Source organism: Bos indicus, chromosome 28 (genome assembly GCF_029378745.1).
Source record: "Bos indicus isolate NIAB-ARS_2022 breed Sahiwal x Tharparkar chromosome 28, NIAB-ARS_B.indTharparkar_mat_pri_1.0, whole genome shotgun sequence".
In the NCBI taxonomy this organism is placed as follows: Eukaryota; Metazoa; Chordata; class Mammalia; order Artiodactyla; family Bovidae; genus Bos; species Bos indicus.
Window position 1 is genome coordinate 1,626,264 of NC_091787.1, and position 27,202 is coordinate 1,653,465.

General features: G+C 46.6%; 1 protein-coding gene across 5 annotated transcripts; it reads left to right on the plus strand.

Annotated features, from left to right (window-relative positions):
- Positions 1-15: 15 nt before the first annotated feature.
- On the plus strand, positions 16-26,272 carry URB2 (URB2 ribosome biogenesis homolog). 5 transcript variants are annotated; one of them, XR_011564662.1, is made up of 10 exons: positions 16-236; positions 2,030-2,163; positions 4,168-4,344; positions 6,164-9,485; positions 12,113-12,273; positions 14,289-14,399; positions 14,878-15,120; positions 18,438-18,558; positions 18,728-18,815; positions 21,795-21,816. XR_011564662.1 is itself a non-coding variant. In XM_019954152.2 (10 exons), the coding sequence occupies exons 2-10, from the start codon at positions 2,038-2,040 to the stop codon at positions 25,742-25,744; spliced, it is 4,566 nt and encodes a 1,521-aa protein (XP_019809711.2). In that variant the 5' UTR covers positions 16-303; positions 2,030-2,037; the 3' UTR covers positions 25,745-26,272. The 5 variants fall into 5 exon arrangements, 4 of the variants coding, with proteins under 4 accessions (XP_019809711.2, XP_019809712.2, XP_070638261.1 ...); XM_019954152.2 differs by lacking the exon at positions 18,438-18,558 and adding an exon at positions 25,547-26,272 and having other exon boundaries at positions 16-303; positions 21,795-21,934; XM_019954153.2 differs by lacking the exon at positions 18,438-18,558 and adding an exon at positions 25,547-26,272 and having other exon boundaries at positions 21,795-21,934.
- Positions 26,273-27,202: the final 930 nt, after the last annotated feature.

Below are 27,202 nucleotides of genomic sequence, written 5' to 3' on the forward strand. Positions count from 1 at the left end.
CTAACGCCCCTCCCAGCGCCGCGCCGTCCAGCTCCGCGCGGCCGGCTTTGGGCGGTAGAAGCGAGGCCCTCACGTGGTAGCTCCGGAGTGGGTCCCGTTGTCGCTGTCAGTCCCCGTGAGGTTCCCACCCGGGACTGACCGCCGGGAGAGTTCCCGACTCGGGGACTGCCCTCCGACCAGTCCGCTGCCCCTCACGGCGGGGCCTGCGTGAGTTCCTCACCTGGGGTGGCCTACAGGTGAGTCCCCTCCCGGCCGACCTTCCGCCCCAATCGCGGCTCCTACCAGGTGACCACGTCCCTCCAGGTGAGCTCCCCACCAAGGCAGGGTCCTCCCCGCTGGTCGCTCCTTCGCGGCCTCTCGCCTGGCTTCTGGCTGTTAGCTTCCTTGAGTTCCTCAGGGTTCCGGCGTGTGAACGCGCAAAGACGGACGCGGCTTTGCTGTCCTCGTGGATTTGTGGTCCTCAACCCGACTTTCCACGCGCGTTCGCAGAGATCGTTGCGGTCACCGGGAGCCCAAGGTTGGCAGGCCTAGAAGAGTTGTCTGGGGCGTCTTTGTAGCCAGTTCTTCAGACGCTTTTTAAGTACTTGGTAGCTGTCGTGACGGTCGTGATGGCTGTCTAACATTGAATTGAACAGTTAAGTTAGTAACTGTTGGATGTATATTGGATGTTTTGACACACGGGCAGACTGACATCTTTTGACTGTTCTGGTCTCTGTAACAGAGGAAGGGTACTTTCATTCCTTATTCCCTTGTAAAGGTGCCTATAGAGAATTAGTTCTGAAGGTAGGTCTGGAGAATTTCGGACCCCTTAGATTAAAAAAATCCAGTGATCCAGCTCTCAGTAGATCAAACTCTTTTCGTTTGAGAGTATTTAAAATAGAATCGTGAGTCTGCGATTTTTTCTCCATATTTCATTGGTCCTATTTTGTTGTTATTTGCAGTGCTGTGGTCAGTCCTTCAGTCGTGTCAGACTCTTTGTGACCCTGTGGACTGTGGTCCACCAGGTTCCTCTGTCCACGGGGTTCTCCAGGCAAGAATACTGAAGTGTGTTGCCATGCCCTTCTCCAGGGGATCTTCTGGACCCCGGGATGGACTTGGCATCTCTGTGTGTCCTACATTGCAGGCATATTCTTTACCCACTGAGCCACCTGGGATCTCTTTATTTCAGTATTAAGTATCATGAAAAAGTTTCTCCTTTGAGTACCTGACTTGTTTACTTTTATATAATGAAAATGATTTAATCTGATATGTTTTCCATTTTTACTATGACTTTTAGGAAACTCAAAGCTACATTTACCTCAGTTTTATAGGATTATAAGTGGTTGGTATGTTTGTATTGCTGCTTTAGTCATAATTTTTTTGTATTGTATTTTTCTAGCGTTAATTGTATACGTGTATTCTGTAGAGTCTTTAGAAACAGTGTATTTTCGTAAGTTAATGAAGTTATTGTTGCAACTGAAATAAGTCTTTCTATTGGCACTGGGTTTATACTTTATTTCTTTTGAACTTGGAGAAATATTACCATTTCCAAATACTGCTTATCTTTTTAAACTGTTTAAAGTTTAAAACTCCTATGTATTAGGAGTGGATCCTAATACATACTCTACAGTATGTATGTATTAGGACATTTTTGCTGTAACAACCCTTTCAATCTAAAGCCATGTGTGAAAATAAAAGTAATTTGAGTGTTCGCAAGTAATATGAACACTTTGGGTTTTGTTTCAGTGAATTCCTGCACACTGACTTCTGAGGATGTCATATTGGATCACAGCAGGAGAACTTGTACATGTGTGTGTAATCCATCTTCTGTCTGCTTTCATGTGAAAAGCATGAAAGTTTTCTTCTAGAAAACTCATGGACTCAAGCATCTTATATATTGACTTCTGCCCAATGGTGTTTTAATTCATTGAAGAATTTTTTTAAAAGGAGTATAAGTTATGTAGACAATAAGGTACATGATGTTCATTTTTGGTGCCTATTAAGTTTGACCTTTATATAATGTATTATTTTCCATTGCTTTAAATTGTAGGTGCCGAAATGGCAGCTGTTTATTCTGGCATTTCTGTGAAACTTAAAAGCAAGACAACGTCCTGGGAAGATAAACTAAAACTAGCTCACTTTGCTTGGATTTCCCACCAGTGTCTTCTTCCAAATAAAGAACAAGTAAGTTTAATGCACAAGTTACATTTTTATGACCTAAACTAATGATCACTTATTAAATTGCATATTGATGTTTAGTTAAAATTTTAAAAGATTAGAGAAAAGGCTGAAGAAGGAAGCATGGTTAGAAAGTTAAAAGTAGTTTCAGTGAGAAAAAGTTAATAGATATTTCACTAACAAACTTTTTCTGTTACAAAACCTCAGCATGTCTTTTATGTTTGAAAATATCTCTTATATTCCAAATTATGTGGGTGTGTGCTAAGTTACTTCAACTCTGTTCAACTCTTTGTGACCCTATGGACCGTAGCCTGCCAGGCTCCTCTGTCCATGGGATTCTCCAGGCAAGAATACTGGAGTGGGTTGCCATGCCCTCCTCCAGGGGATCTTCCCAACCCAGGGATTGAACCCACGTCTCTATATCACCTGCATTGGCAGGCAGGTTCTTTACCACTGGTGCCACTTGGGAAGCCCTAAGTATGTGCATCAGTGAACAAATTTGGACTTGGGTTACAGGAATTAGGTTCTGAGTCTGTTGGCAGTTTCATTTATTTGTAAATCCTAAGTGATGCTCCATAAGCAATTCTTATTGGTGCTTTTTAAACATCTTTGGAACTTGATAAATCAAAGGTTGGGAAGTAGAGAAGCTTTAGCATTTGCAATAACCCAAGGGGAAATAGATTATAAAGTGATAGATTAGAAACAGATTAGGAAGCAAGAAAGACATCGTTCTTTGTTAACATTTCTCAAACTTATCTGACTAAGAAAAACTGTTAATATAGTGGAGACACCAGGATGATGAACTCATTAAATTGGATTAACATACAGTCATTTGGTGCCTCATCAGTAAAGAAGTCACCTGCCAATGCAGGAGACACAGGTTCGATCTCTGGGTTGGGAAGATCCCCTGAAGAAGGAAATGGCAACCCACTCCAGTATTCTTGCCTGGGAAATCCCATGGACAGAGGAGTCTGGTGGGCTACAGTACATGGGGTTGCAAAAGATATCAGACACAACTTAGTGACTAAACAACAACAATAAAGCAGTTCAAAATGTGTCAAAGATGGATTACCACTGTTGAAATGATGAGATCCACTTTGTACAGCACCAGCAGAACTAGTAGTGTCTAAATCTGCCTGAGGGTCACCTGACAGCTGTGGCAGGCAATTTGATCAAGGTTTCCCCTATCCTTCTCGGGAGAGTTTTTTTCTTTTAGCATTTGACTATTCATGCTGTTATGGACATTTCTGGTGTCTTGAGCTGAGGCCTCACCACCTTTCCTTGTGTTTATGAATAAGGAATCATGTCACAATAATGAAAACTATCCATGTTCAGCCCTCCTCCTAATACAGCATTTGTGAGTCATTCATAGAAGACTCTGTCTTCTGAATGCAATAAGTAGGTTTAGAGATGAAGCTGCGGGTAACTCAGGAAGCCAGGACACAAACTCTGGTCTCCTGACCCTGCGTCTTTGCTTTTGTGTGTCATTCTTTCTGTGGCCATCCTGAGCAGTTGTTGTGCTTTTACTTTTTAAAATTTAGAAGTGATTAGTTAGAAGAAACTGTTTCAATTGAAACTTTTTATTGGCCCCAGGTAAAGGCAAAATTAGTTTTTTTCTTTTTTATTTAATTTATTTATTTGGCTGTGCTGGGTCTTAGTTGGGGCACACAAGATCTTTGTTGCAGTATTCAGGATCTTTTAGTTGTGGCATGTGGGATCCTATTCCCTGACAAGGGATTGAACCCATGCCCCCTGCATTGGGAGCATGGAGTCTTAGCCACTGGACCACCAGGGCAATCCCCAAAGTTAGTTTTGTTTTTTTTTTAATTGATTATTTAATAAACATATTTTAAGGTACCAAAACATAGTATTACCAAAGATAAATTTTAAAGAAAGTTTTTCCCCTTGGCAGTTGTATTTGGTTATTCATGGGATGTCCCCATAAATGTCCAGTGTTTTTCTTGATAAAGAAATTCATTTATTTTTAAGTATATTTTTTTCCAAATTTAGGTACTGCTTGATTGGGCAAGGCAGTCGTTGGTTGCATTTTATAAGAAAAAACTTGAACTGAAGGAAGACATTGTTGAAAGGCTTTGGATCTATGTAGATAACATTCTACATAGCAGAAAACTGCAGAACCTCCTCAAGAATGGAAAGACAGTTAACCTTCAGATTTCCCTCATCAAGGTAATTAACAGTTTCCTGTGTTATCCTGTATGTGTTACATGTATCTCTGTTGATTTCCTGTTAATACCAGAGGCTTAATTGTCTTATGGTTAATTATATCAAGATGCAGAAAATACCAAGGTAGGAGGGGAGATGGCTTCCCAGGTGGTGCTAGTGATAAAGAATCCACCTGCCAATGTAGGAGATGCATGAGACGCAGGTTTGATCCTTGTGTCTAGAAGATCTCGTGGAGTAGGAAATGGCAACACGCTCCAGTATTCTTGCTGGAAAATTTCATGGATGGAGGAGCCTGGAGTCTTTGGGGTTGCAAAGAGTCGGAAACGACTGAGCACACACACAGCACAACAGCAGGGGAGAAGAAAAAATAGTACGTTTAGAGTTATAATAATGATTGATATTTATTGAATGCATATCAAATTCTCTATACCAGGTGTCCCTAACCCCTGGGAGTTAGGAACTGGGCTGCACAGCAGGAGGTGAGCGGTGGGCAGGCTTCATCGGCCATGGCTTTCATTACTGACTGAACTAAGCACTTTATATTATTTAATATTGAATAAAAGATTAGAAATTTTTCATAAGCTGGTTAATTACCTTTTTAATTACGAAAGGTATCCAGCAAATGATGCTACTTTCTAACTTTTTTCCCCCACCTTTTTGCTGGACTAGAGGGAAATCAAAGGTCAAAATCTAGATGAGAATTTCCTCAAAGGTTTTTGACTCAGTGGGCAGGAGAAAAGCAGTAGAGGCTGGGAACAGAGGAATTAAATGGTTGATGCCTTATGGTTTATAGGCTTTAGTGGTTCTTGAAATTATGCTCTGAATTATATCACTTTATAAAATAATAGGTCAGTGGTCACCAAACTGGATTATTCTGAATGGTCCTTAGGGGATGTGAGAAGAAACTATTTCATCTTTATATGATTTTTAAAAGGTCACCTTAATTTTTATGTATGTTTTATAATTGTATAAAATACTCATACTATGGTGCATGTGTGTAATTTATAACCTTATCAGGTATAAAAGTGGAAAAAGTTGTATAATCAGAAATATTTGGAGATTACTGTAGTAGAGTGCTGGCATTTAAGTACAAAGTATTTTTGGTTCAGCTTTTCCGGAGCCAGCAGTTATATGGATGGAGATAAACACATGTGTGTCATTGGGCTACTCATAACTTAGCACCTGGGATAAATTTGATATTCAGATGTTGTGAGGCTGGAAGCAAGTTGCATATCCCATAAGTGAATTTTGGAATCTGCCTGGCCCTCGTGATTTCTGTTTTTTGTGAATTTCAGAATTTTGAAAGCTATAGACTGGGTTTGCTATTACCATAAGTAGTAACTGGCAACATTTGTTTTCTTCTTTTAAGAATGCCTTTTGCTTTGGCTTTTTCAGGTACAAACAGTATTACTGATTATAGAAATGTGTTTTGGACCACAGGATCATAACCAAAGGCTACTGTCCCATCTACCTGTAGCATCTAAGTTGAATTATAGGTTTAGGTTCTAAGAAAACATGAAATCTTTGGACTTTAAGCCTTATAAAACTCTGCTATTTAGAAAGGGTCAGCAGATATATAAAGGCATGGAGCCCTTTTCTTAATTTATATTGGTAGGAGATGGATGTGTGTAGGAATTAAGACAGGTCCTCTGCCTTACTTTGATGTGCTAAGGAAAAGTCAGGTTCATTTAGATGTGCTAATCTGGGCATTTCTTTTTCATTAAGATCAGGGCAAGGAGTGAGTTTGCTCATTGTGTTGTGTTTTTTGAGTGTCTGTGGGTTTAGGGTCAGTGACAAGTTTCTTTTCTTTCTCAATACTCAGATCATCAATGAGAGGATAGCCGAGTTCTCTCTTTTGGGATCCCAGAGGAACATCTGTGTTGTGCTGAGCTGCTGCCAGGGTATCCTCTCGACACCTGCACTTGCTGTCATCTACACGGCCAGGCAGGAGCTGATAGTTGACCTGCTGAGCCAGCTCTGCTGGTTGGCCTGTAGGCAGCCAGGAGCCATAATACCCCAGTTGTTTGAAGTCATTCACCTGAGCCTCAGCCACTACCTCTCACTTCAGCAGCAGCAGGTCAACCCGAGACGCGCCTTTGGGGAGGTGACTGGGCACCTGCTCCAGCCCTGCCTGGTCTTGAGACACTATCTCTTGGGGGGCACATGGACTCAGGCTGGCCAGGGCCAGCTGCGGCCAGCGCTAGGCCGGGACATTAGGAATCAGATTGAGGCTGTGCTTCAAGGTGGAGCTTTTCAGCCTGAGCTGCTCCCTTCATACAAAGAGGAGCTCTTGGATCAGCAGCAAGGCGACTCAAAGATAGGGGCCATGAAGAATCTTCTAGCTCCCCTGGGCACTATGATTGCCAGGCTGGTGGATGCCGGCTACTGTGACCCATCCCTTCAGGCTTCAGTGGTGGCCAACTCTGTGGCCTTGCTGTACAAACTCTTTGTTGAGTCTTACCTCAAGGAGGGGAACCAACTGCTTTGCTTCAAGGTGCTCCCTCAACTTTTTGGCTGCTTAAGAATTTCACACCTGGAGGAGCAGAGGCAAGCCCTGTCCATGTCCGATTGGACCACAGAACTCCTGGTTGTGGAACAGCTTCTAAACTCAGTGGCCAGTAACACTATCTACAACATCGCTGCTGACCGAATCCGGCATGGTGAGGCTCAGTTCCACTTTTACCGTCATCTGGCTGAGTTGCTGCTAAAACACCCACAGGCCCTTGTGCCAGCCTGGTTCCGCTGCCTGAAGGTTTTGCTCTCCCTGAATCATTTGATCCTGGAGCCAGACCTGGATGACCTGTTGGCTTCAGCATGGATCGATGCAGAAGTCACAGAGTTGCGGACCCAGAAAGCCCAGGAGGCACTGATCCACACGCTCTTCCAGACATACGCCAAGCTCCGGCAGGTACCCCGGCTGTTCGAGGAGGTGCTGGGGGTGCTCTGTCGCCCTGCAGCTGAGGCGCTGAGGCTGCCAGTGCTGACTGCTGGCCCTGCTGCGGTGCTCCAAGAGTGCCTCCCGGAGCTGCCCCTGAGCCAGGTCCTGGACACGTGGGCCCTCGTGCAGGAGCGGTTCCAGTCTCTGGTCTTGTCTGGCTTGAGGGGTGACGAGGACATGGCCCTGAAGTCCCTGTCGCTGAGCTCGCTGCTGTGCTGTGTCATGGTCAACGCGCGGAGCCTGGATGCTGGCTCACCCCTGCCCGTGGTCAGGCGCATGCGGCAGGCCATGGACGGGATGCTGCAGGGCCTCGTGAAGCCCCTGCTGGACCTTCTTCGCAAGCCCTGGCCCTCAACGCCTGAGCTCTGGCAGCAGAAGGTTGGCGACTCTGCGCTTCTGCTTGCCCACACCTGGGCCCAGGTGGACACCGTGCTGCGCTTGAGCTGCAGCCCATACCGCTCTGAGCCCGGGACCTTGGCGGGCGCCACCCCAGAGCCCTCAGGCCCCCTTCCGCTACTCCCTGGCGTCGAGGCCAAGCATTGGGAGGAGATAGAGGAGTTCACGGTTCAGTCCGACTCCCTCAGTCGGTACTGCTTGGAGCAGCTCCACCTGCAGAGAATGAAGAACACCTTACTGCAAGCCAGTTTCCAGTCTGAAGAAGCCCTCTGTGCTCTGAGGCGTGATGCCGCCTACATCCTGGGCTCTGGGAGAGCGAGTGTGACCCGGGGGATGTCGGCTTCCTGGGATGGCCAGGTTGGGACAGTGAGTGTGCTCACCTACCCCATTGCCCACTGGCACTTGGTCATGTCCAATATCATGATTTTAATATCATATCTTGGTCCAGATGACCTACAGTACCTGGCCAGCATCCTGCTGAGAACTTTACCAGTGAGCAAAGCCCGGGAAGGCTTAGTGGAGGAGGAACCAGATATCACACTTGGAAAGATCTCCCAGGCCGTCCTCCACAGCCCTCTCTTCCCCGAAATGCAGTCCCTCCACTCTGCGTTCTTCCTGGGCTTGACTGCACGCTGCGGCAGCATCCTGTGTGCCGCTGCGCAGAGGGAGACAGCTCTTCTCCGCCAGCAGCTGCCCTGGCTCTTTGAAGAGGATTACATGGTCATGGCTCACTGGGAAAGCAGATTTGCCAAAGTTGGAGCTGAAGGTGTAGAACCAAGAGAAGAAATTGCCCAAAACATACTCTCGTTGGTCAGGGGTGACTCCCCCATTCAGTTGGAGGGGGAGCAGTTGGAGAGCATCCTGCAGCTTTTGGGAGTTCTTTCTGCTCTACAGCTGGACAGCCTCCTGGCACCCTATCATGTGCATTGTTTTCTTCTGTTACTGTCTGTGGCCGTCACCACACCAGGCAGCTCTTGCTCCTCCTCCCTCACCCTCAGGGTTTTGAGGACGTGCTACCAGCTTCTCGGTTGCCTGCAGAGAGGCAAGAGTGCCCAGGCTGTGCTTAGGGTCATGTATGTTAGCGATATCTTTGAGGTCACACTGACCTCCTTGTTCAGAGCCAGTAGGAGGTTTCTTGTGAGTGTGAATGACCCCTCTTGGCTGGAATTCCTCCAGGTGGTGGGAACGTTCTTAGAACAGCTCCTGCAGATGCTTATCCAGAGAAAGCTCAGTCTGGGGCTCAATTTTGGGAAAATCCTTGCCTTCCTCTCAGGGCACCAACTGCACAATGAAGTGACTTCAGGCCAACGGTCAGAAGATCAGGTTCCTCTGGGCCAGCAGCTCATGCTGGTGTCCTTATCTAAGGTGTGCCAAGTGCTGGGGCCTTTAGTCAAGGAGCAGAAGCAGCAGGACGAGGCCCCAGAAGTGCTGCCCAAGCTGTTGAAGGAGGTGGTGCTGCAGGCGGGGGCCCTGCTCCAGCACTGCATGGCCCCTGGGGCCCAGGGCCACCTCCCTCCCGCTGTCATCTCGTCCTTGGGCTCACTCTTGGAGGCTGATGTGGCCCTACGCTCCAGGCAAAATTGGACAGATGTTTCGAAAGGGACAGACAAAGCGCTGTCCGCCTGCACCACCCTCTACCAGACCATCTATGCTCAGATCCTGTTGGAATTGCCAGCCCTAGTGGGAGATCCCCCATCTTTCCAGGCAGCCGTGCAGTTTTTAACTCTGTTCTTTTTGGTCCCAGAACTACATCCTCAGAAGGATTCTGTGTGTACCTCCGTGTTTCATTCTGTGAGAAAAGTCCTTGCAGGTGAGATGTTTTCTCTTGAGCTACTTGTGTACTGTAGAGCTTTTGGTGAAAGGTCACTGGGTGGCAGCCAGGTGACTTTCTGCCCACCCCCTTTTTTGAAACAGGTGTGCATTTCAGAGGGTACTACACCAGGAGCTGGTAGAAGCCCTCCCTGGTGTTCATTTCTAGTGTCTCCCTTTGTGCATGTGAGCAGTTACTCACAATTGTTTCCCTGCTTTTTACACAAATAGCAGGCTTCTAGATGTATTGTTTCATGCTTTAGTTCTTTACTTATTTTGGAGGTCGTTCTAGTTTATAGTTTTGAATCACTCTTCTCTGATTGAGTCTTTCTGTCTTGGCCCCAGAAGTCAACGTAGACAGCTTCATCCCTATTTGTAGGCTCTCCAGTATCAGATCTTCAGCACCACCAGTGGACTTAAGAAAGATTAAACCTGCCAACCTTTTAAAATTGCAGGTGACTTAATTTATAGGGAACCTCATGAAATTCCGTGAGGGCGGATGTTGTCCCCCAGGTCTCTGTGGTCCTGGCCATTGTGGGGCCCTGAGTCCTGATTGGACAGCGGCTCAGCCCATGATGTCATTGCAGTGTTTTAGCTGGATGTCAGCCTTGCAGGCCAGCTAATCAGGACCAAAAACCCGGCCAGTGTCTTCATGCAGAATTCACTCCCTGCTGTCCCCAGGTCAGAGGTCAGCAGACCAGAGTCCATCCCTAACGTGATCTCATCAGGGCAGCACTGTCCCAGTTGCCGTAGACCTGTTGGCTTCTCGTTTGCTTGTTCCTGAGGTGGGGGCTGGTTAGGATCGTCTGAGGAGGGGCGGGGGCCGCCAGCCTAGCCCAGCCCTCAGTGCACACCGACCTCTCTGTGCCCTGATGGGAGGCTGCGGTGGCGAGCGGGGGCCGTGGTATGCTCACACCCACAGATGTCCTTGGGCTTTGTAGGAAGAGAGGCCTCCTGGGCCATGGCCAGGGCAGAGCAGGGCCAGGGTCTGCTCTGGGTATGGGCTGACTGGGGGGCCTTGGTCACATGTTCTGTTTCACTCTGTCAGCCTCTCTCAGGGAATGGTGTCACCTTGTTAATGGGTAAAATTCAGTCTTCTGTTAACTCATTTAACACGTTCTGTTAGAGCATTTAAAACCAATGTCCTAAGAAATGGCCGCTGGTGGTCTAAAGCTCTGGCCCCCTTCCCCTTTGTTAAATAGAATGGAGTGTCTTCCTTTATCCCTGAGACCCCTGTGATTGGAGGCAGCCTCTGAGTCCTAATTATGTGTCCCTGGACTTGTGGTACTTTGTACCCCAGACAGAGCTGGGTCAGGGGGTGAGGCCTCATACCCCACTGCACTCCCAGATCACCGGCCTAAGTATTGCCAGTGTTGCCACGGGGGCAGGCCTCACGCACCTGAGCTGCTAGATTCGCCTCTAGAAGGGACCAGGGTGGTGAGAGGTCTGGAGGAAAGGCCAAGGAGGGTGGCCCGGGGCTTTGGGCTAGGAGAGACAGGGTTAAGGTGACCACCTTGGTCCTTGGGGGTGAGTCAAGTAGGTCTCAGCTCAGAAAAATGAGAATTTATAAGAAATGCTGTCTGACAGGAGAATTGACTACCTCGATTCAGTTATAAAAAACCATCACTTTTAAAAATGCTTCCTATATGGGTGGAACTGTGTCCTCCTCTGGAGATGAATGACGTGTTGGCTTTGACCTAATTTAGTAAACAGACATTCACACAAGTTACCAGAGTCACAGGGTGATGAAAGGCTTTGAAGCAACCAGCACAGTGGACTCTGGCAGGCAAGGCCTCCTGCGGGAGATGGGTGAGGGGAGGGCAGTGAGGTCACGGTGCTGACGTTCAGCCGTCCAGTGTTTGACCAACTCTAGGAGTTGGTGCTGTCCCACCCATTTCACAGATCGAGAGAGTTGAGGCTCAGGGAGGTCGTGCCTCCAGAATCCTGCAGCTGTGGGACACTTGGACCTGGATGAGCCTTGGGCCTGTCCACTCGCCCCCAGTGCTGCCTGTAGGAAACACAGATTGGGGCACAGGAGGGACTTGCTCAGGGTGGGCTCATCTGCTGGCTGGAACAGTTATGCTGAGGTTGGATCGTAAAGGGCCTTGAGCCCACTGACTGGCTCTCTGATGAACCTGTGGACCCTGGGTGTATTTCGTAAGACTGTCCTGCATTAAGTAGGGGTACTGGGGTGACTGCAGCAGGTGGGCTCCATGAGCCTGGGCTTCTTTCCATCCCTTCAACATCCCCATCTATGTAAAAGACCACCCCACCCCTGAGCCCCTACTGAGTTCATAAAAGAATATAAGAAAAGTAGAAAAGAGTATGAAGCAATTGTCAGTCACCTGTCTCCCACAGTCCAGAGATAAGCCCTGCTAAACATCACCATCATCATCCTCTTGGACTCTCTACACGGGTGCACAGGTGCTGTGGGCAGGGCACAAGGGCCGGGTATGAGAGGGTGGTGTCAGGCTGTGAGTGTGCCCTGCTTTTTCACTTGCACCATAACTGTCCCCACGTCTCCGAAATGCTGGCCTTTACTGACTGCACACCATTTCATCTTATTGAAATGGTTTATTTAACCTGCCCCTTGTCTGCCATATCTTAGCAGTCTTGTTTCCCTCACAGATCCTGCAATTCCGGTTCAGATAGTTGAGGAGATTGAGCCTCACTTGGGAGCCTTGTTCACCCAAATGTTAGAGGCTGGGACGACAGAGGACTTCCGCATGTGGCTGCAGTGTATCCTCCAGGGACTGGACGTCAGTAACCTGTGGAGAGCAGATCTGCAGGTGGGTTGCTCCTTTGGCTTCAATGGGAAAAGTTAGAAATGGCTGTGTCAGTGCTGAAATGACACAAATGTGCAATATCAATCCGATAGCGACTGTAGGCACTGCGGGAGTTTGGGACGAAGCTGTGGACTCGGGAGCCCAGGTCCTCAATGCACAGAGGCTGTATTTTCCAAAGGGGAACTCTTTCAAATTACAACTGTGTTCTTATCATATGGAATACTATTGGACTTCCCAGGTGGTGCTAGTGGTAAAGAACCTGCTTGCCAGTGCAGGAGATGATGTAAGAGATGTGAGTTCCATCCCTGGGTCGGGAAAATCCCCTGGAGAAGGAAATGGCAACCCACTCCAATATTCTTGCTTGGAGAATCCCATGGACAGAGGAGCCTGGCAAGCTACAGTTCATAGGGTCGCATAGAGTCAGACACAACTAAAGAGACTTAGCATGCATAGCATGCACACACGCATAATATTGACACACAAAAAGTTAAGTTCTACTCTCCATTGTTTGATATCACTCACATCATACTTTTGAAAATGTTACTTGGTTTGGTTACATAGCCCAGCTCCCATTTGAGAATCTCTCAGGGTAGCAAGCTGCCCTTGGGCCCTCTGCCCCCAGCCTACTCGGTCATTGCTAACGAAGCCCTGACTTCACACTAGGTCAATGTGTCCAGGGAGCCTCTGTGCAGAGCCAAAGTCCTCGAGTTTGGCCCCCTGACCTGAGCACCAGACTGGCTGGAGGCTGTCGCTTGCACAGGAGGAGGAAACCTAGGGGCTCACTGGGTCCCAGGCTCTCTCTGCTTCAGAGGGCTTTCTTGACTCCTGGTTAGAATTGGCACCCAGAGGTGGGTTTTGACGTGAGTGGGAGGAGAGCTGGTTGGGGGCAGATTGGCGACAGAGGGAGCTTGCTTCTCCATGTGAGCCCTGCCCCCCTGCCCCCTGTCTGCAGCTCCGAAGGCCTAGCTTTGAGAAGGCCTCTGGGCTTTCCTTCAGCCAACCAGCTAATACAACTCATGAATTTCCATTTACACCTGTCAGGGACTGCCCTGGCAGTTCAGTGGTTAAGACGCTGTGCTTCCACTGTGGGGAGCTCGGATTTGATCCCTGGTCAAGAAACAGATCTTGCATGCAGTATTTATTTATTAAAGAGAAAGAAAGATACCCATCAGCTAGTCAGAGGAACGTCGTGGAAGAGGTGAAGACTGAGCTGAGTTCAGAGATAAAGAAGATTTGAATGGAACTGGGGATGTTGCTGTGGAGACGGGGGAAGGTGGAATGGATGTGAGTGGAGAGATGGATGGCAGGGGCTGGGGCAGTGAGCAGACCCTTGATGGGGAGACACAGCCTCCAGGGAGGTGGAGAGGGGAGTGGATCTCAGCAGAGAGAGAGGGGGGTGTCTGGTCAGAGGGAGCAAGGGCAAAGCGCAGAAGCTAGGATTTCGTGGTGGGGGAGACTACAATATTAGGAGAGGAGGAAGGGGCCACCATAAGGCTCGAGTTCACGGTGTGAGATGCCCACATGGGTCATAGTCACTTTCCGTCCCTTCTCATGGTTTAAAACCATCACCTGTCATCATGGCACTTGGTCTAATTGTTACACTTTGTCCGTGTTTTCTTCTGGCCCTGCTTTTTATCCCTGAGCACAGATGGATCTATTGGGTAAGGTACAGTGGCCTCCTCTTTTGACACCACCTTGATGAACTGGGCCTCTGATTAAAATGTCTGCAACCTCTTCTGTTTCACTGTCCTGGCATGTTTCTGTGTTTGGTTTAGTGAGGCGCTACAGAGAAGGCTCTTCCTTTGCCACAGTTCTGCCCACCTAGTTCATGTATTCCCTCAGGTGGTGTAAAGGGCGTCACCCTCAGGACTTGACCAGAGCCAAGTCTCATTCCCACCCCAGCATGGGACTCTAACGGGCTCTGCTTTGTCACTGCACCGTGACTGGCCTGCTTCCCGAGATGGGCCTCCTTCCGGAGCCAGCTCCTTCCACTGCTAATATTTTCCCTTGTCCCCTAGGCTGTGTTGTCGGCTGCAACGTTGGTTAAGTTACTCCTGAACTGTCCATGCAGTGAAGAGAAGGCCAGTTTATTCTGGCGCACATGCCCGCAGATGGTCACGGCTCTGATGGTGAGTACCTCTGGGTTGTGCATACCCCTGTCCCTGCCTTTCAGTCGCTTCTGCTTCTGTCATGCTCTGGTTTTCTTATGCAGAGCGTGTTTCTGGGCCTGTGTCCTGAAGTCAGCTGTGAGCACTGTGCTCACAGCTTGTGCTTACGTCATTATCAGCTCCGAGTCTAACTTGTGCTACATGAGCATAGCCCTGGATTAGCACATTCTCTGGGCATAGGGTCTAAGCCTTCTCTCTGATCTTCTGTTTTGTTGCTTTGTTGTTTCACTGGGAACCTGCATTAGTGGGCAAAGCCCATTTGTACTTAGGTATGGGTAGGGGGAGCCTCAGGAGGAAGAGGGTAGGGGTGTGGATGGAGATTAGGGTGGGACCTGGTCAGTGCTGGAGTCTGGACTTTCTTACCTCTGTCACTTGGGGTTTGGGGCTATTTCCCTGGAGATTTGCCTTCATTTTCTGTCCCTTGTTCCTTGCCCTGTAGCTGCAGACCCGAGAGGCTTGTCAGGAGCAGCCCTCAGCCCTGGCTCTGGTGGGGCCTGTCTTGGACGTCCTGGCTGCGCTGCTGCGGCAGGGGGAAGGGACCATCAGCAACCCACACCACGTCAGCCTGGCCTTCAGCATCCTGCTGACCGCGCCCTTGGACCACCTGAAGCCCCTTGAGTATGGGCATATCTTCTCGAGGGCACACAACGTGCTCTTTTCAATCCTGCAGTGTCACCCGAAGGTGAGGAGGGCAGGGTGCGTGTGGACAGGGAAGTGCAACCTTCAGAAGAACAGCAGCAGGACGAGCATAAGGATTTGCAAGGCAAACTTTTTGCTTCCAGTGGTTTCTAGGGCCCAAGTGGTTTCTCATGCACAGGAGTGTGTGACCTTCACATCAGGCTGTGTTGAATCTGACACTTGAAACATGTCTGTGTAGTAGGTGTTTCTGGAAGCCCATTAGAAATTATTCTGTTTTTGCAGTTGTTGTTTAGTCACTAAGATGTGTCTGACTCTTTGTGACCCCTTGGACTGTGGCCCACCAGACTTCTCTGTCCATGGGATTTCCCAGACAAGAATACTGGAGTAGATTGCCATTTCCTTCTCCAGGGGATCTTCCCAACCCAGGGATTGAACCTGCATCTCCTGCATTGCAGGCAGATTCATTACTGCTGAGACACAGGGATCATATATTTAAATGTCACTCATTGGCTTAGGTTTATAATTCATATAAATTATGAATTATAATTTATAATCATCTTGGGTCTATAATTCAGTTGGATATAGTGAGTGAGGCATCCTGAGTTCTGGTTTTGTAGTATGCCACTTTTTAAATAAAATGAGACTAGGAACAAATGCTTCATAGAAAAGATTTCAGTTCAGCTAACATTTACTGAACATGTTCTGTGTGTCTTGTTTCACCCCTACAGCACTTCTGTAGTCAGTGACAATCCCATTTCATTGGCAGAGAAACTGATGCTCAGGGCTGCTCAATGATTTGATCACTGTCACCCCGCTGAGTCTGAATTTTATCTAGAAGACTGGATTTCTTTGACCAATGTTCATTTTGCTGTGCCACTGCTCAACATGATACATGGGAACTTCTGAATAGGACAGATGCACATATACATAGGCACATTCAAATATTTTTAAATGTTTTAATGCTCTAAGTTTGGAGACCTGCCAATAGTGTAGTTTTTGAAAAATTTATTTTCTGGTAAACTAAGCACTCCATCCAGTGTCCTCCCCACTTAACAATCACCTTTGGCCCTGCCCATCTTGTCAGCATCTTTGTTTGTTAGATCCCTGCTGATTCTTAGATTATTGTGTGACTGTAGAATATACATACAATAAAGTGGAAGTGAAGTTGCTCAGTCGTGTCCGACTCTTTGCAGCCCCATGGAATGTAGCCTACCAGGTTCCTCCGTCCATGGGATTTTCCAGGCGAGAATACTGGAGTGGGTTGCCATTTCCCTCTCCAGGAGATCTTCCCAACCCAGGGATTGAACCTGAGTCTCCCGCATTATAGGCAGACGCTTTACCATGTGAGCCACCAGGGAAGAGGTCAATACCAATCAATTATAAACTGGAACTGCAGATCTTGCAAAAGCTGTGGGGTTTCATGCAGTTTTTGAAAGTAACATTGGAAAGCTGTGTGCATCTCCTGCAAAACCAATGATGAAAAACCATTGAGCAGAATTAGACCGTTTAATAGTAGAAGAGAGCTGGCAAGGATAACAACATGGCATTGCAATAAAGAAGGACGTGACGTGTGACAGCCTGTGGGCACACTGCAGGGAGCAGGGCCCGTGCGTTGAGTCATGTATGTATGCAGTAGGTGATACAAAAGGGTTGATACAAACCTCAGGCTAGAATCTGCTCAGGTGAATCTGAAGAGAACAGCACAGAGTGAGCCCAGCCAGGGTACCCAGCAGTACAGCAGCTGGTGCCATTCTGAGCTTTTGATGTTTTACCTTATCTAACCCTCATGACAACCTGTTGTTATCCTCAGTTTGCAAATGAGGAAATAGGCGCGGAAAGACTCAGCGCTGTCTAGGACTGCATGTTAAGCGGGGTGTGAGCTCAGATGGTCTGACCTTGGATTTGTGTGCTTTTCATCACTGTGATGTCAGGATGAAGCGAGGGCCTCAGGAAACATGGTGACACACTGAAAGACTTGGCAGGATGACCTCTTTCTGAACATGTTGCGGAAGTTGATGTTTTGACATAAAGAATGGCATATTATGCTCTCCAGACCTTGCTTGAATAAACTTGCACCAAAGAAGAGAGTCAGCACTCGATTCACTCTTTGTTCACCCTGAGCCTTAGAGCAGTGCTGCCGAATAGAACTTCTCCTGGCGGGGAGTGTTTGTACCTGCATCTCCCACGGGAACTGTTGGCCATGTCTTGACCATGTGAAATTTGGGCTAGAGATTGTATGACTAGGAACTGAATTTTAACTTAATTTAAATTTCAGTAGCCACGTGTGGCTTCTGGCTGCTTTAATTGACAGTGCCTTGTTTTGACTATGATCTCAGGATCAGTTCAATTCAGTTTGGTTTTCTCAATCGTGTCCGACCCTTTGTGACCCCATGGACTGCAGCACGCCAGGCTTTCCTGTCCATCACCAACTCCCAGAGCTTGTTCAAACTCATGTCCATTGAGTCAGTGATGCCATCCAACCATCGCATCCTCTGTCGTCCCCTTCTCCTGCCTTCAATCTTTCCCAGCATCAGGGTCTTTACCATTAAGTCAATTCTTCGCATCTGGTGGCCAAAGAATTGGAGTTTCAGCTTCAGATCAGTCCTTCCAATGAATATTCAGGACTGATTTCCTTTAGGATGGACTGGTTTGATCTTGCAGTCCAAGGGACTCTCAAGATTGTTTTCTAAACACCACAGTTCAAAAGTATCAGTTCTTCAGCACTCAGCTCTCTTTATAATCCAACTCTCATACGTGACTACTGGAAAAACCATAACTTTGACTAGATGGACCTTTGTTGGCAAAGTAATGTCTGCTTTTTAATATGCTGTCTAGGTTGATCATAGCTTTTCTTCCAAGGAGCAAGTGTCTTTTAATTTCATGGCTGCAGTCACCATCTGCAGTGATTTTGGAGCCCCCCAAAATAAAGTCTGTCACTGTTTCCATTGTTTCTCCATCTATTTGCCGTGAAGTAATGAGACTGGATGCCATGATCTCTGTTTTCTGAATGTTGAGCTTTAAGCCAACTTTTTCACTCTCTTTCACTTTCGTCAAGAGGCTTTTTAGTTCCTCTTCACTTTCTGCCGTAAGAGTGGTGTCATCTGCATATCTGAGGTTATTGATATTTCTCCTGGCAACCTTGAGATCTCAGGACGGTTGAGCATAAAAGAATCCTGTTTATAACTTAGATATCATTTTTCAAGATAAAGTCTCAGCCAGACCTTTTCATTGCTAAATAATGAGAAATTTTGTTTCTCATTTTAAATGGGTTTGCTTTATGTAACCTTTTTCTCTAGTGCCCACTGTACTTGAATACATTGGCTACTGTACTTTTTGTTATTTGTTTCTACCCATATCCAGAATGCACCAGAAATAACTTAGATTCAGCAAATTCTAAACCAGGATGGCTTCATTAGATTCCTAAAGTTATGCAGTGTGGGAGCCCTACTCCAACCATGAAAACAGGATGTAAAGCAGTTAAGTAAGTAGAGTGAGCATTTCCCTAGAAAGTCCTGGCTAGAAGGAGTTGCTGCAACTGTTTTGAGTATCCTGATGGATAAAGTTAAGAAGGAAATAAATACAACTTCCTTTCAAGTAGAACTTAAAACAGTTGCCTACGTATTTTTATATTCTTTTGTCTCTTATTGCAGGTAATGCTGAAAACCATCCCTTCTTTCCTGAACTGTTTTCATAGATTGGTGCGTTCAATTATACATGAAGGACGGCAGAAAGATAAAGGTAATTCAGAGAAACGGTATTATGCACAATTTCAAATGTGTTTATTTTACAGGAGTCTCTGGCCACACGTCACCAAAGGTAAAAAACCACCCAACTTAAACAACCCAGTGAAGTTTAAATAAGATACATGTTCAGATCATTAAAGAAATACTCAGAACAGTTTTTTTAAATGTTAGATTAAAAAAAAAAGTCATTGCTGCTGCTGCTAAGTCGCTTCAGTTGTGTCCAACTCTGTGTGAACCCAGAGACGGCAGCCCACCAGGCTCCCCTGTCCCTGGGATTCTCCAGGCAAGAACACAGTTTTTACTATATCCACAGCAGTGAATGCATTTGACATCCCCTAATTGAAATAGTTCTTTTCTGAAGGAAAAGAAGTGTGTGGATTCAAGAACTATTTCTGGAGCTCGTAGGTCAGTGGGGAGATTAAAGGGGAGCAGGCAGTGGCCGAGCCAGCTCATCACTCATGTTTTAAAAGGGTGGAGTCTCTGCAGCTCACCATTCCCACTGTATCTCTGCAAGTTCGTGTTTGTTTAACAGTGAAGCAAACTGCCATATGGCAATCGCATAAATTATGTGTACAGCTGGTTTTCCAGCCTTGAAGTTGGTTGATTCTTGCTAAACTTCTAATTTGTAGGAGATTCTCATTATTTAGAAATTTGCATATAAAGTGAGGCGCTCTATACTGGGCTGTTTCAAATTTGTGTGGCATGAACATACCATGTGATGTGCCTGGCACAAGGGTGGGTGTGCTGGGTGCTCGGGACTACAAAGGAGGGCCTGAGAGCTCAGCTTGGAGGGCATCAGGGGGGAAACCCCAAAGCAATAGTTCTGAACTAGAAATATATAGGTGGTAATCACCCAAGTATATGGTGGTAATCCCCACTTGTGAATCAGGTTAATGGGTTTAGACTTGGAGATTTAAGCTACTTAACCAATTACCTTTTGCAGAAAGAGAATAGGTAGAGTTATTACTGTAATAACCAAATTATTTTGCCTAATTTTGGGGTCAGCTAGTAGCACAATTAGGTATTTTGCATTTTCATGTGACTTTGTGAGTCTTTCTGGCAACAGGATTTGGAAACAGGTTCCTGCCCCTGTGCTTTGTGAGTCTGTCTGGCAACAGGATTTGGAAACAGGTTCCTGCCCCTGGGCGTGACCCCAGCTCTTTGCTTAGGCCACTGAGATCAGTTCTGAACTCAAGAGCAAGAGCCTGGTTCTGGCTGTGCCATCCACTGTGGCAGAAGACCTGGTCCTGGCCTGGCAGTCAGGGTGGATTGGGTGTGTGCAGCATGTGGTCATCAGCATGCCTCAAGTTTGATCTTGGGCTCTGGGTTCTGCCTCGTCGTTGCTGGTGTGGCCCAGTCACCTCCCGTCAGGCCAGACTGGGCTCTCTGATGTGTTCATGGCTTAATTGCAGAGCATCTTAGCTGGTTATTTTTTTTTTGTGGGTGGTTATACTCTTTATGGAGGAGGCAATGGCACCCCACTCCAGTACTCTTGCCTGGAAAATCCCATGGATGGAGGAGCCTAGTAGGCTATGGTCCATGGGGTCGCTAAGAGTCGGACAGGACTGAGCAACTTCCCTTTCACTTTTCACTTTCATGCATTGGAGAAGGCAATGGCAACCCACTCCAGTGTTCTTGCCTGGAGAATCCCAAGGACGGGGGAGCCTGGTGGGCTTCCGTCTATGGGGTCACACAGGGTCGGACACGACTCAAGTGACTTAAAAAAAAAATACTCTTTAATGACCACATGTTAAATTTGGACTGAAATAACAGGTGCCAGGAATTCCTGAGTGAACCGCATGTGTCTTCAGAGTTTCAAGAGAGAAGATGTGGTATAGATTAGAAGCTAAAGAGGCTCACTCATAAGTATTACTTATTGAAATGTTCAGTGGAGTGATGTTAACAGTTTATGTACTTTCATAAAAGAGCATTCACCTAGAAAAATTGCTTATGTGTAAGATATTTGTATGTATATTCAATGTTTAAAAAAGGTTATTGTGCATTCCAAAAATTAAGCTCATTGTTGCATAATATATGTGTGAGAAACTGCATCCATTTGAAATATATACTTCAGTGAGTTTTAATGGATAAATTCATGCAGGAAAGCACCACGACAATTAAAACAGCATTTGTTTCATCCACAGAAGAGCCCTCTTGGGGTCCAGCCCCAGCCCCTGGCAGCAGCCAATGTGCTTTTTGTCATTATAGGCTTATTTGCATTTTCTAGAATTTAATAAAAACAGTGTATTACTATGCTGAGGGAAAACCAGGGAGGTTGCTCTGCTGTGCCAGGGTACCCGGCCCACCCTGCTGTGACAGACTTGGGATGGCATATGTACCCTGGGTTGTGGTACATTTCAGACTGTTAGAATTCTGAGGAGGAGTTTGTTAAGGCCTGGGTGATCCTGGCACTCTAGGGGAAGAGCTAGGAGTCTGAAATAAATCTGGGAAACTGGGTAGATCTAGTAATGTTAGTTGAGTCATATATACATATATATATATATATATATCCGACTACGAAAGAAAAATCCTAGACAACTTCTGAAACTTAATGAGGCAAAGACCCATCTTATCTTTAGAACCATTTGATATCAAAAACCTTTTTTTTAAGATGGTTTTTCTTTTTTTCCACATTAAAATTTTTCTTTTAGATATTCATGTCCTTTTTACATACAATAGCAATCCAAGATTCATCCTAAAATCTTGGTTATTCTAGTTCATCTCTTAAAAAAACAATCACGGACTCTTGAGTATTGTAAGTGTTCTTCTCTTTGTAATATAGATAAATATTTGAATGCATTGTCTCCCCCTAATTCTGTCTTCAAATTGAGCCAATTAAAGCGTCTAGGGAAAAACAAAACAAAACAAAAACAAAAGGTTTGAATAATTGGGGCTATGTTGAAAGTGTAAAATTAGGAGAGTTAAAATGCATGGTTTCTGAATTAATCAGTTTGGAAACACTTTGCTTCCACAGGAAGTGCAGAGGACCTGCCGGCGGTACTGGAGTGTGCCCGCCTCGTGGAAAGGATGTACAGCCACATGGCAGCACGGGCCGAGGAGTTCCGGGTGTTTTCCCCCTTCATGGTGGCCCAGTATGTGGTGGAGGCACAGAAGGTAGGCCGAGCCGCCTGCCTTCCCAGGTGCTTCTGTTCGCAGCCCTCGATCACAGGCCTTCTGGCAGTGTGACCCATGGGGCCTGGTGGTCCTCCCTGGTGGCACCTGCTCTGAGAGTGCAGCAGCCCTGCAGGGTCACTGAGAGAGCCATACAAAGATGCAGAGGCTGGCAGCGAGGCCTGTGGGCTCCTGCGGCCACCGTTAGGCCTTTTCTTGCTCCAGCACAAACCCTAGGCCTATTTTGCTTGGTCTCTTGGGTCATAAGGGAGATGAAATATTACCCAAGTCCTAGAGCAGGAGACAGAAAGAGGTCCTAGGGTCCCTCAGCAGCAGGGGGCTCAAGGGTTCTTTGTGCATGTGACTCAGCTGCTCTCACTCAAGTAGGTGACCTGGGAAAGATCCCGGTAGACTTGTTCAGTTGGATTAAAGGCTGTAATCCCAGTTCATCTGACTTTAGGCTTCGGGATAATTCATTCATTCTTCAACAGTGATCTCACTTTGGTGTGTCAATGTGCTATTTTTGTAATTCCACAAGACCCCCTGTGACCTGTGTAGTAAGTTCATTATAAGACTTCATGTCTTATTTGTTTAAATGGAAAGTCAGAGGCTTAGAGTACACTATGTTCAGTTATATATCTCTCTACTTGCGTAGTATATCTTGCTCTCGATAGAATATCCTGTTGTGACTCTTAAGAATGGTGGTGAGTCGCTGGTAAAGTGTTACATTAGAGGAGTCAGTGTTTCCTCCAAGGAGGGTCATCTAAATGGGATTCCTCAGAAAGCCTGGCGTGGTCTTGGCTTCCGTCCTGACCCTGTTTCAGGGCGTTTCCACAGCCCCGATTCTGCTCCCTCAGTCAGTGGAGATGCCCATCATGTGGGCGGGAGGCAGGTGTATGGGAGCCAGAGCCGCACAAGAGCCCCTTCAAGTCATCCTTTGAATGAGATGTGGGCTTGGAATTTGGTTTCCTTGCAATTGTTTAGCATTTTTATAGACTCTTGGTATTTCCCAAGCAGTCATTACTGTGTGAGCTTTTGTTGGAACACGAGCTGAAGAACTGAATGAGACACCACAGTATCTCTTACCTAAGGACAAGAGGGGAGTCTAATTTGAAGTGTGAAGTCACTGTTTATCATCCTGAGATTTACTGTATGAAAAGTCTTTCACATCCCAGCCTCATTATACATGTCTAATTTATGCTTATCAGTTATTTTTTAATTTTTAATCTTGAAGACCAAAGGCTTTGGGAATTATCTCAGGGAGTTGTGTCCCAGAATCCATTGGCAGGACAGTCTGTGTTTTACCTTTTATTTGTTTTTAAAATTGGTAATGAAGAAAGTATTTTGTGTGCATTAGCAGCTTCTACTGAGAGAACCGTAAATCTTTGGTGACCAGGAAGACATGTTGTTTTAATTACAAGCTGGATGGCGGGGTGACTTGCCTTCCCCTCACGTTTGTTAGCTTGCCTTCCCCTCACGTTTTGGAGGCAGGTGCCATGGGTGAAGGTGTGTCAGTGATTGGGGCTGATGACAGCCTCGGTCAGGGGGAGGCAGCCGCTGCTGAAGACCTTGTTTCTTCCATGCAGTGTTGTGTTACCCTGGGTATGTGTCAGGGAAATTATGGTCACTTTTATCTTCTCTTTTACCCGTAGATCAGATTTACAGTTTTCCCTCTTTATTGATAGCTTTGGGTAAATAGTTTGCACTACTCACCTGGCCTGCTGCTGCTGCTAAGTCACTTCAGTTGTGTCCAACTTCTGTGCAACCCCATCGACGGCAGCCCACCAGGCTCCCCCGTCCCTGGGATTCTCCAGGCAAGAACACTGGAGTGGGTTGCCATTTCCTTCTCCAATGCATGAAAGGAAAATTGAAAGTGAAGTCGCTCAGTCATGTCCGACTTCTAGCGATCCCATGGACCGCAGCCTACCAGGCTCCTCCGTCCATGGGATTTTCCAGGTGAGAGTACTAGAGTGGGTTGCCATTGCCTTCTCCTACTCACCTGGCCTAGGGGCCTTTTAAAAGTTACCTAGAAGTGTTTTCATTCATTGGCCAATGTTGTAGAAACTGGCTTCCCCCCCTTGTTTTCTAAATAAGTTGTCTAAGGTAAAGGTGTGCAGGGCTTGTAGTGTTCTGATCCTACTGCCTTCCTGTTCCCCCACCCCACCCCACCCCGTGCTCTGGGCTTTGCCTTCACCAGGAGACGCCAGGTAAAAGGATTGTGACATCTGAACTCCAGCACTTAGTTCAGATATCTGTTCTGCCACTGGGGAAATTACTGTGCCTCTTCTTGCCATTGGAAGGGGGATTATTTGTTTCGTGAGTGATGATTCAGTGAATGAGTGAGCAGGTCCTCACCCCAGCTAGTGAGGTTAAAGACTTCTGTTTTTAGTTTGTCTGTTTCATTTTTTCTTTCCTTCCCTAATACCTTAGTATGGAATCACAGACCAGTCACTCCTGCCGTCCTTGAATGTTCTTATCATCTATAAAATAGTAAAATTTAATTAAGGTAATCATCTGTCAAATGCTTTTTGAGCTATCATATGAAAATAACCATAACTGTGAAGAATAGCATCATTAGCAGTAGAAACAAATCGCCTCTTTAGGACTATGCCTCCCAGAGGTTACCTTGGTGAATCACGCTTCTTCTAGTTAATAAACTGTATCCTCGCTAGAAGCTGCATGTCTGCAGAGAGGCATGAGCTGCTAGGTCATCAGGACACTAATAAAGAACCAGCCGCCCCCCAGGCTTGTCGGCTCGAACCTTCCTGCAGCTTCTGGTTGCTGCTGCTGTGATGTGCAGATGATGTGCAGCCCAGGTCCAGCTGAAGCCCCTGAGGCCCTTGCAGGGTGAGCGGTGCCTGCTGTCTTGGCCTTTTTGTCCAGATACCAGTCTGAATCTCTGGTCTGAAAGTTTGTGCCAGTAGCAGATGTGGTCACACCAGGGCTGGACTGCCCACTTCTGCTGCAGCCCAGATTTTGGTTAACCCAGATTCTTTGGAAGGATTGCCTCTTTGAATATAGGGACCGATTAAATTATTCTGGGCATTTAGGGATTTAGGGCCCATTGTGTTATTGTTGAAAGAACTAAAAACCTATTAAATGGTAATTAGAAATCAGAAATCACATCTGACGTTGGGCCCTGTGACAAGATCTATCAGGGATCTGCTTGGAGAATGCTGCCCACCTGCCCTGCTCTGGGGGAAAGTGGTCACTTTGCTGCCCTCATCCCACAGGTAGGATAGCTTCCAGTAAGATTGGCCACATGGAAGAATGGGACCCATAAGGTGACTTTTACTATAAGATTTTTAAATCTAAAGCTTCCAGTTTTTAAATACCCCTGGTAAGCACAGAAGCATCATTTACTGAATAGCAAAGCTACCTCTGTGATTTCATGATGTTTTGCTACAGGTTTTTGTTGGCTTGAATTGACCTCTATTTCCTCCAAATATAAACTTTTGAGATATGAATATTCAATTAAGTTAACGTGCAAAATGACATTTTAAAAGGAGCATCTTTTCTCAAATTGGCAGCCAAAGTTGGACTCCCTCATCAGGTATTCTAGGGCCTGGCATCTGCCTGTTTGCTCTCACAGACAAGTGTATTCCCTCATCCCAGGTCACTTTGTATCCAGCGGTGAAAGTCCTCCTGCAAGAGGGTATCTACCTCATCCTGGACCTGTGCATTGAGTCCGACATCCAGTTCCTGCGGGCCTCACTGCAACTGGGGGTGAGAGACGTCTTCAAGGAGCTGCACAGCGACTATGTGAAGCACCATAAGTCCAAGCGCGAGGGAGAGAAAAGATACGCTGTCTAAGCTGCGCCAGGACATGCCACCGTGGCCCTGGGCCTGGGCGAGCTGGAGGATGTCGGGCTTCAGATGCTTAAATTCACAGCATTGAAATGTGTGCAAAATCCTTTGGGGTTTATAAAATATGTATTGCCTTTTACACTGATTTTTTCACACCAAATATTTTCTAACGTATTTTTTTAATGCAGTAAACATTACAATGCTGCTGCTGCTGCTAAGTCGCTTCAGTCATGTCCGACTCTGCGTGACCCCATAGACGGCAGCCAACCCCCATCCCCGGGCTTCTCCAGGCAAGAACACTGGAGTGGGTTGCCATTTCCTTCTCCAGTGCATGAAAGTGAAAAGTGAAAGTCAAGTCGCTCAGTCGTGTCCGACTCTTAGCGACCCAATGGACTGCAGCCTACCAGGCTCCTCCGCCCATGGGGTTTTCCAGGAAAGAGTACTGGAGTGGGGTGCCATTGCCTTCTCCGAAAACATTACAATAGCATCCTGAAAATAGATCCTGGTGAGTTGAATAAAAATTGCCAGATCTCCCTTGTGGCTGTTCTAAATGTGGTTCTTTGTCTTAGTCCAGTGGTTTAAGGTCCCCTCTTCCCACTAGGAACTGCATGCTCAGTTGCTCAGTTATGTCAGACTGTTTGCAACCCTATGGACTGTAACCTGCCAGGCTCCTCTGTCCATGGATTTTTCCAGGCGAGAATACTGAAGTGGGTTGTCATTTCCTACTCCAGGGGCTCTTCCCAGCCCAGAGATCGAACCCACGTCTCCTGTGTCTCTTTCATTGGTAGGCAGATTCTTAACCACTGTGCTACCTGCGAAGTCCCTAGGAATTATGTAGAACTTGTTTTTTTCACTTCAGGTACATGGTTATATAATGAAGTCCAATTTAAATCTCTTTGCCTTTTACATTCTTCAAGAAACATGGGGCATGTTCTTGAAACACAGCTTTTCTGCCCTCCTTCCAAGGAGGTGCCCTCCTCCTGCACCCTTGGATGGAGCTGGGCAAATAGGAGCGTTGAGACGTGGTTGGCGTCAGCCGGGTGGCTGCTCCAGGCAGGGATAGTGGCCCCTACTGTGCAAGTGGATGCTTGGTGAGAAGATTCTAGGCCTGGGGTTCCATGTTCTTCCTGCTTCCGCACACAGAAGTTTATTTTGGAATTTTATTTTCTTATTTTTTAAATTTTAATTTAATATTAAATACTTTTTTCTCATATTGCCTAAGCAATATGTAGCAACTTCAGAAAATAAAAATAAAGGAAAAAATGTAGAAATATCCTCTGTCTTAGCTTCCTGGACAGCCACAATCATCATTCCACCTACACATATATATATGTGATACTTGTTTTGGAGAAGGAAATGGCAACCCACTCCAGTGTTCTTGCCTAGAGAATCCCAGGGACGGGGGAACTTGATGGGCTGCCGTCTATGGGGTCACAGAGTCGGACACAACTGAGGTGACTTAGC

What these genes read in the sequence shown, in the direction of transcription:
- URB2 (XM_019954152.2), top strand. Translation starts at nt 2,038, where the DNA reads ATGGCAGCTGTTTATTCTGGCATTTCTGTGAAACTTAAAAGCAAGACA. An exon ending in TGTGAGAAAAGTCCTTGCAG is followed by an intron (nt 9,486 to 12,112) that starts GTGAGATGTTTT and finishes TTTCCCTCACAG; the next exon opens with ATCCTGCAATTCCGGTTCAG. An exon ending in TGTGGAGAGCAGATCTGCAG is followed by an intron (nt 12,274 to 14,288) that starts GTGGGTTGCTCC and finishes CTTGTCCCCTAG; the next exon opens with GCTGTGTTGTCGGCTGCAAC.